This window comes from Taudactylus pleione, unplaced genomic scaffold, assembly GCF_031769625.1.
Source record: "Taudactylus pleione unplaced genomic scaffold, aTauple2 ptg000634l, whole genome shotgun sequence".
NCBI classification, from domain to species: Eukaryota; Metazoa; Chordata; class Amphibia; order Anura; family Myobatrachidae; genus Taudactylus; species Taudactylus pleione.
Window position 1 is genome coordinate 784,367 of NW_028285036.1, and position 9,938 is coordinate 794,304.

General features: G+C 53.8%; 1 protein-coding gene across 9 annotated transcripts in view; it reads right to left on the bottom strand.

Moving 5' to 3' along the window:
• The window catches only part of IQSEC3 (IQ motif and Sec7 domain ArfGEF 3), a 107,734-nt gene extending 98,861 nt beyond the window's left edge, over positions 1–8,873 (bottom strand). For 8 of the 9 annotated variants that reach the window (XM_088454889.1, XM_088454892.1, XM_088454895.1 and 5 more), the window contains exon 1: positions 8,197–8,873. In XM_088454889.1, the coding sequence (XP_088311015.1) occupies positions 8,197–8,873 (677 nt within the window). The remainder of the gene's footprint in view (positions 1–8,196) is intronic. The other variant, XM_088454890.1, reaches the window with a different exon arrangement.
• Between the last annotated feature and the right edge of the window lie 1,065 nt (positions 8,874–9,938).

Here is a 9,938-nt window from a genome sequence, read left to right on the forward strand (position 1 = left end):
TTGGGAAAATTGGTGTTTGCTGTATTTACATTTTCTTCTTTTGTTGAAATGCAGAGAGGAATCCATACAATACTGTAAAGAACTTCTGCCCTTAATGCTCCAAAGACTTCTGGCGAAATTAACGTCTGTGCACACATATAGATTGTCAGCTCCACTGGGACAAGGTCTGGCCAATTACATACATGTCTCTGTACAGCACTGCATAATATGAAGGAACTATATAAATAGCAGCTAAACAAAATTCTGCTATATGTAGGTAAAGATGTATATTGTGCGCGGTCCTGGTCTTGTCTATCCTCCTTTCACACATAAGCCCCCGATTAGCGTGGCTATCAGTCTGTATTATCACATCTCAGAACACAGCTAATAAACTGTCAGTGGACCAGAAGACACCACCGGGGACTTGCGCTCCCCCCCCCCCCGCCCCCCCAGACTCAGCACGGATAACCCTGGCAGTGCTGGCTCGTACGGCAAAACCTCAGAAGCACAGTGCACTATACGTAAACATGGTTGCGCGCAGAGCATCGCCACACAGCCTGCAGAACAGCGTATTATGCAGAGGCACAACACAGAGGGGGGGGGGGGGAACCCCTACTGCAAATACACTGTACATACAAACTGATGCACTGCTCTGCAGTAAGTGTAAATTGTCACGCAATGGGAAAAGCGCCGTGCTTCAGAACACGGCAGAGCGCAGAGCGTTGTGACGGAGCATGCATTAGAGTGCAGGCACAGGTATTTTATTAGATCTTGAAGAGCGCTGTACAGTGAATAAAGTGCAGAGCACGGTGGTACGATAGAGCACAGGATGCACAGCTCTGTACTATGAAGGATGCACAGCACTGTAATATGATGGATGCACAGCACTGTACTATGAAGGATGCAGGGTATTATACAATGGTATTAGGGGGCTGAGGAGCACATCCTGCTGAAATCACTTGTCGGGAGACTATCTATATCTGGTACGTAAGAAGAACAGTACATTGCAGAGGTTCCCATACTCAGCCATTACAGTCCATGTTTTGCTTGAATCCAGGTGGTTAAATCAAATTGACTACTAAGTAAGTCACCTGTGCCAAAGCATGGATATCCTTTATACAGGGACTGTAATAGCGGAGCTTGCCAACCTGTGGTATATTGGACTGAGCTGTACCCTGCACCATGTAACCAGCACATCCCCTATCCTGTATCCTCCCTACCCTGCACCATGTAACCAGCACATCCCCTATCCTGTATCCTCTCTGCCCTGCACCATGTAACCAGCACATCCCCTATCCTGTATCCACTCTACCCTGCACCATGTAACCAGCACATCCCCTATCCTGTATCCTCTCTGCCCTGCACCATATAACCAGCACATCCCCTATCCTGTAGCCTCTCTACCCTGCACCATGTAACCAGCACATCCCCTATCCTGTATCCCCTCTACCCTGCACCATGTAACCAGCACATCCCCTATCCTGTATCCTCTCTGCCCTGCACCATGTAACCAGCACATCCCCTATCCCCTCTGCCCTGCACCATGTAACCAGCACATCCCCTATCCTGTATCCTCTCTGCCCTGCACCATGTAACCAGCACATCCCCTATCCTCTATCCTCTCTGCCCTGCACCATGTAACCAGCACATCCCCTATCCTGTATCCACTCTGCCCTGCACCATGTAACCAGCACATCCCCTATCCTGTATCCTCTCTGCCCTGCACCATGTAACCAGCACATCCCCTATCCTGTATCCTCTCTACCCTGCACCATGTAACCAGCACATCCCCTATCCTGTATCCTCTCTGCCCTGTACCATGTAACCAGCACATTCCCTATCCTGTATCCTCTGCCCTGCACCAAGTAACCAGCACATCCCCTATCCTGTATCCTCTCTGCCCTGCACCATGTAACCAGCACATCCCCTATCCTGTATCCCCTCTACCCTGCACCATGTAACCAGCACATCCCCTATCCTGTATCCTCTCTGCCCTGCACCATGTAACCAGCACATTCCCTATCCTGTATCCTCTGCCCTGCACCAAGTAACCAGCACATCCCCTATCCTGTATCCCCTCTACCCTGCACCATGTAACCAGCACATCCCTTATCCTGTATCCTCTCTACCCTGCACCATGTAACCAGCACATCCCCTATCCTGTATCCCCTCTACCCTGCACCATGTAACCAGCACATCCCTTATCCTGTATCCTCTCTACCCTGCACCAAGTAACCAGCACATCCCCTATCCTGTATCCTCTCTACCCTGCACCACGTAACCAGCACATCCCCTATCCTGTATCCCCTCTGCCCTCCACCATGTAACCAGCACATCCCCTATCCTGTATCCCCTCTGCCCTGCACCATGTAACCAGCACATCCCCTATCCTGTATCCACTCTGCCCTACACCATGTAACCAGCACATCCCCTATCCTGTATCCTCTCTGCCCTGCACCATGTAACGAGCCCATCCCCTATCCTGTATCCACTCTGCCCTACACCATGTAAGCAGCACATCCCCTATCCTGTATCCACTCTGCCCTGCACCATGTAACCAGCACATCCCCTATCCTATATCCACACTGCCCTGCACCATGTAACCAGCACATCCCCTATCCTGTATCCACTCTGCCCTGCACCATGTAACCAGCACATCCCCTATCCTATATCCACACTGCCCTGCACCATATAACCAGCACATCCCCTATTCTGTATCATCTCTGCCCTGCACCATGTAACCACTAGAGCCCCTGTCCAGTATCCTCTCTGCCCTGCACCATGTAACCAGCACATCCCCTATCCTGTATCCTCTCTGCCCTGCACCATGTAACCAGCACATCCCCTATCCTGTATCCTCTCTGCCCTGCACCATGTAACCAGCACATCCCCTATCCTGTATCCTCCCTACCCTGCACCATGTAACCAGCACATCCCCTATCCTGTATCCTCTCTGCCCTGCACCATGTAACCAGTACATCCCCTATCCTGTATCCTCTCTACCCTGCACCATGTAACCAGCACATCCCCTATCCTGTATCCTCTCTACCCTGTACCATGTAACCAGCACATCCCCTATCCTGTATCCTCTCTACCCTGCACCATGTAACCAGCACATCCCCTATCCTGTATCCTCTCTACCCTGCACCATGTAACCAGCACATCCCCTATCCTGTATCCTCTCTGCCCTGCACCATGTACCCTGCACCATGTAACCAGCACATCCCCTATCCTGTATCCACTCTACCCTTCACCATGTAACCAGCACATCCCCTATCCTCTATCCTCTCTGCCCTGCACCATGTAACCAGCACATCCCCTATCCTGTATCCTCTCTGCCCTGCACCATGTAACCAGCACATCCCCTATCCTGTATCCTCTCTGCCCTCCACCATGTCACCAGCACATCCCCTATCCTGTATCCTCTGCCCTGCACCATGTAACCAGCAGATCCCCTATCCTGTATCCACTCCACCTTGCACCATGTAACCAGCACATTCCCTATCCTGTATCCTCTGCCCTGCACCATGTAACCAGCACATCCCCTATCCTGTATCCCCTCTACCCTGCACCATGTAACCAGCACATCCCCTATCCTGTATCCTCTCTGCCCTGCACCATGTAACCAGCACATCCCCTATCCTCTATCCTCTCTGCCCTGCACCATGTAACCAGCACATCCCCTATCCTGTATCCTCTCTGCCCTGCACCATGTAACCAGCACATCCCCTATCCTGTATCCTCTCTGCCCTGCACCATGTAACCAGCACATCCCCTATCCTGTATCCTCTCTGCCCTGCACCATGTAACCAGCACATCCCCTATCCTATATCCTCTCTGCCCTGCACCATGTAACCAGCACATCCCCTATCCTGTATCCTCTCTGCCCTGCACCATGTAACCAGCACATCCCCTATCCTGTATCCTCTCTGCCCTGCACCATGTAACCAGCACATCCCCTATCCTGTATCCTCTCTGCCCTGCACCATGTAACCAGCACATCCCCTATCCTGTATCCTCTCTGCCCTGCACCATGTAACCACTAGAGCCCCTGTCCAGTAAGTGACCTCTCCATCTTGCAAGGCATTAGCGGCACAGGCCCTACCAAGTGACCTCTCCGTCCTGCACACTCCTGACAGCTGTTTCCCACAATCCCCTCAGCATCCAGATTCTTTGCATGTAGAGTTGCACCAGTCAGAGCCCATGTCCGTCCATCCATCCGTCCATCCACTTCTATCATGATGCAGAGACTTGCAGAGCACTGTGCTGCAACACAACCATACACGCAGCACACTGAAGAGATTAGATTGAGTAATAAACACATTATTACACCATGCAGACCCATTCACACAGCAATAAGAACGCAGGGCTGCACTCCCAGCTCAGCAGATTAATATACACTGGGGCTTTCCCGCAAAATACTGTAAGATCATTTCTATGAGAGGACTGAACAGGGGGAGGGGGAGTTGTGTGAGCTTTTCCTCAGCAGTCTCAAGGTGAGATTAAATCTGAAATGATGGTTGTGAATTCTGATCTATATAAAGGGCCCAGCACAGGTTAATCCAGAGATATTGACATGAATACAGGACCTGTGGAGGCCACTGGTGTGACCTCTGACCTGCTGGTAATTACTATTCTCCTGTGGGGGAGAGGACAGGGAACGTGTTCATTCTGCTCTGCAGTGACAGGGCACCATTAGGGAGCGGTGTAACCCCAATAAGGCACCTCCTTTCTAATCAGATGACACACGGCAGGGGAAGGGAGACGATTCTATGCACACATTAGCACCGCATGACGACCATGCAGCGCTGCCCCAATTATGCTAGGTCATGGAGGAAAGGCAGCTACAGCTTTGTGGAACTACAAGTCTCAGCATGGTCATTTTCCAACACCCAGCTTATTCATGCACGTTTTCCCCAGTTATTTTAGGCAGCTGTCGTAAAAACTTCAGCACCCAGAGACAGGGGCTTGGAAACTGGCAGGTCCTCAGCAGCTGAAGCAGCAAAGGTCGCCCGCTATAGTAGAACATCGTGCAGGCTCTGGTAATATTGGGAGATTGCTTAGCGGCTGATATCAGGATGACTGACAGCTGTCGAACTGGTCAGGAATGCAAATAAGACGAGGGGGCTGTGGAGGTTCAACCGAGCCATTAATCCCAACCTGAAGATTTATTTATTTTTTATTAAGGCACCCACCTACGCCATGGTGCAGTATATGGCCATACATTTATACACACCATGAACTGGCAGCCAGCATGGAGGATAGACTATACACAACACACATCTAGGAGAGGTACCCAAGTCCAGTGCAAAGCTGAACATGCACCACAGCACCCATCCTGTGCCCTATACGCCACACCACCCATCCTGTGCCCTCAGCACCAAAGCACCCATCCTGTGCCCTATACGCCACACCACCCATCCTGTGCCCTATATGCCACACCACCCATCCTATGCCCTCAGCACCACAGCACCCATCCTGTGCCCTATATGCCACACCACCCATCCTATGCCCTCAGCACCACAGCACCCATCCTGTTCCCTATATCCCACACTACCCATCCTGTGCCCTCAGCACCCATCCTGTGCCCTATATGCCACACCACCCATCCTATGCCCTCTGCACCACAGCACCCATCCAGTGTCCTATACGCTACAGCACCCATCCTGTGCCCTCAGCACCACAGCACCCATCCTGTGCCCTATATGCCACACCACCCATCCTGTGCCCTCTGCACCACACCACCCATCCAGTGTCCTATATGCCACACCACCCATCCAGTGTCCTATATGCCACACCACCCATCCTGTGCCCTCAGCACCACAGCACCCATCCTGTGCCCTATATGCCACACCCATCCTATGCCCTCTGCACCACAGCACCCATCCAGTGTCCTATACGCTACAGCACCCATCCTGTGCCCTCCGTATCACAGCACCCATCCAGTGTCCTTTATGCCACACCACCAATCCTATGCCCTCAGCACCCATCCTGTGTCCTATATGCCACACCTCCCATCCTGTGCCCTATATGCCAAGCCACCCATCATGTGCCCTCCACACCACAGCACCCATCCAGTGTCCTATACGCTACAGTACCCTTGTTGCACCATCCACATTACAGCATCCATTCTGTGCCCTATATGCCACAGTACCCATCCTGTACCTACGCAACACAGCACCAGCACCCATCCTAAACCCTATTATTATTATCATTTATTTATATGGCGCCACAAATGTTCCGCAGCACCTTACAAAGTACATAAACAAGTTGTAGACAAGCGACTTACAGAACAATACAATACAGGACCAGGACATGGATAATATATATTGCTACATTAGTGACCATAACACTCAGATAAGCAACAGAGCATAAGCAGCCAAGTGTTAGGTGCCCTAGTGGGGAGTGTAGATGAAACTAAAGTAGGGAGAAGCACAAGAGGGTAGAGAGCCCTGCTCGTAAGAGCTTACATTCTAAAAGGGAGGGGAAGATAAACAGGGGTGACACAGATGGGGTAGATGGGGAGGAAGGAGCAGGGAGTTAGAATGATAGCTGGAAGGCTTTGATGAAGTAGTGCGTCTTGATATGCCATAGGACTCATCCTGCGCCTTCAGCACCCATCCTGTGCCTACACAACAGTACCCACCCTGCGCCTACATCACCACAGAACCCATCCTGTGACCTCCCCACCACAGCATCCATCCTGGGCTCTCAGCACTACAGCAACCATCCTGTGCTCTCCGCACCAAGGCACCCATCGTACGCCCTCTGCGCCCTCCACACCACAACACCCTTCGCACCACAGCACCCATCCTGTGCCCTCCTCACTACAGCACCCATCCTGTACCTACATGACCCCAGAACTCATCCTGTGCCTCTTCACCACAGCCCCCTTTTTACACCTACATCACCTCAGAACCCATCCTGTGCCCTCCTCACCACAGCACCCATCCTGCACCTACATGACCCCAGTAACCATAATGTGCCCTCCTCACCACAGCACCCATCCTGCACCTACATCACCTCAGAACCCATCCTATGCCCTCCTCACCACAGCACCCATCCTGCACCTACATGACCCCAGTAACCATAATGTGCCCTCCTCACCACAGCACCCATCCTGCACCTACATCACCTCAGAACCCATCCTATGCCCTCCTCACCACAGCACCCATCCTGCACCTACATCACCCCAGCACCCATCCTGTACCCTCCTCACCACAGCACCCACATCACCCCAGAAGTCATCCTGTGCCCTCCTCACCATAGCACCCATCCTGCACCTACATCACCCCAGCACCCATCCTGTGCCCTCCTCACCACAGCACCCACATCACCCCAGAACCCATCCTGTGCCCTCACCACAGCACCCATCCTGCACCTACATCACCTCAGAACCCATCCTGTGCCCTCCTCACCACAGCACCCATCCTGCACATGCATCACCCCAGTAACCATAATGTGCCCTCCTCACCACAGCACCCATCCTGCACCTACATCACCCCAGAAGCCATCCTGTGCCCTCCTCACCACAGCACCCATCCTGCACCTACATCACCCCAGCACCCATCCTGTGCCCTCCTCACCACAGCACCCATCCTGCACTTACATCACACCAGGAGCCATCCTGTGCCCTCCTCACCACAGCACCCATCCTGCACCTACATCACCCCAGAAGCCATCCTGTGCCCTCCTCACCACAGCACCCATCCTGCACCTACATCACCCCAGAAGCCATCCTGTGCCCTCCTCACCACAGCACCCATCCTGCACCTACATCACCCCAGAAGCCATCCTGTGCCCTCCTCACCACAGCACCCACCCTGCACCTACATCACCCCAGTAACCATAATGTGCCCTCCTCACCACAGCATCCCATCCTGCACCTACATCACCCCAGCACCCATCCTGTGCCCTCTTCACCACAGCACCCATCCTGTGCCCTCCTCACCACAGCACCCATCCTGCACCTATACCACCCCAGAAGCCATCCTGTGCCCTCCTCACCACAGCACCCATCCTGTGCCCTCCTCACCCCAGAAGCCATCCTGTGCTCTCCTCACCACAGCACCCATCCAATCTGTGCCCTTTATGCCGCACCACAGCGCCCATCCTGAGCCCTCCGTAGGGCAACTACACCCACTCTACAGCCCAATACAGCAGACCTTACCAGGTGACCAGGGTACAGCATGGATGATTTGCCCCAGAGGTACTTACTCGGTCTTCCTCCCCAGGATGGCTTTGCAGAGGGTGGCCGGCTTGTGCTGCTGGATCTGCGGGGAGCTCCGTGGCGCAGCGATCTGCCCGGACTCCGGGTCCTCGCTGTGCTGGACGGCCGGCGGGTGCTGGTGCCCCTGTGGCTGGGTCTGAGCCTGTGTGCGGGCAGGGCTCTCCGGCTCCCCCTGGCCCTGCGCCTGGATGTTGTTCTGCGCCTGGATGTTGTTCTGCGCCTGGATGTTGTTCTGCGCCTGGATGTTGTTCTGCGCCTGGATGTTGTTCTGCGCCTGTGGCTGGACGGGCACAGGCTCAGGTTGGGGCTGTGGCTGGCTGGGCACAGGCTCAGGTTGGGGCTGAGGTTGGCCGGGCACAAGCTGGGATTGGGGCTGAGGCTGGCCGGGCACAGGCTGGGGTTGGCCCCGCAGGCTCCGGTTCTCGCTGCCCAGCTGGTCCAGCCTCCTCTCCAGCTCGTCGATGCGCTGGCGCTGGGTGTGGATGAGGCTCTGCTGGTTCTGCACGATGCTGGTCAGCTCCCGCAGGTAGAGGACCGCCCGCACCGGGTTCTCCAGGAGATTCTCCATCCCTGGTCCCGGCCAGCGACACACTGAGCCGGGGGAGAGCTGCGTGACAGCACCGGTGGGAGGAGGAGGAGGACTGGGAGGGCCCGGCCGCGGCATCATCATCACACACAGCACAGGCAGGTTATATAATGGGGGAGGGTCCGGCTTCATCTCAGCCTTTCCCCTCACACAGGAGGAGAGTGTCAGCTCTGCGGGTGCAGCTCATTCTGAGCACTCATCCCATTTTATATCTCATGTTAGAGTGTCAGCTCTGTGGGTGCAAGCAGCAGCCTGTTCTTATTGCTGAGCGCTCCTCCCCATTACATCTCATGTAGAGTGTCAGCTCTGCAGGTGCAAGCAGCAGTCTGTTGTTATTGCTGAGCATTCATCCTCATTACACCTCATGTAGAGTGTCAGCTCTGTGGGTACAGGGAGATAGCTGTTCTTATTGCTGAGCACTCCTCCCCATTACACCTCATGTAGAGTGTCAGCTCTGTGGGTGCAGGGAGCTGGCTGTTCTCCTTATTGCTGAGCACTCCTCCCCATTACACATCATGTAGAGTGTCAGCTCTGTGGGTGCAGGGAGATGGCTGTTCTTATTGCTGAGCACTCCTCCCCATTACACCTCATGTAGAGTGTCAGCTCTGTGGGTGCAGAGAGATGGCTGTTCTCCTTATTGCTGAGCACTCCTCCCCATTACACCTCATGTAGAGTGTCAGCTCTGTGGGTGCAGGGAGCTGGCTGTTCTTATTGCTGAGCACTCCTCCCCATTACACCTCATGTAGAGTGTCAGCTCTGTGGGTGCAGGGAGCTGGCTGTTCTCCTTATTGCTGAGCACTCCTCCCCATTACACATCATGTAGAGTGTCAGCTCTGTGGGTGCAGGGAGATGGCTGTTCTTATTGCTGAGCACTCCTCCCCATTACACCTCATGTAGAGTGTCAGCTCTGTGGGTGCAGGGAGATGGCTGTTCTTATTGCTGAGCACTCCTCCCCATTACACCTCATGTAGAGTGTCAGCTCTGTGGGTGCAGGGAGATGGCTGTTCTCCTTATTGCTGAGGACTCCTCCCCATTACGCCTCATGTAGAGTGTCAGCTCTGTGGGTGCAGTGAGATGGCTGTTCTCCTTATTGCTGAGCACTCCTCCCCATTACACCTCATGTAGAGTGTCAGCTCTGTGGGT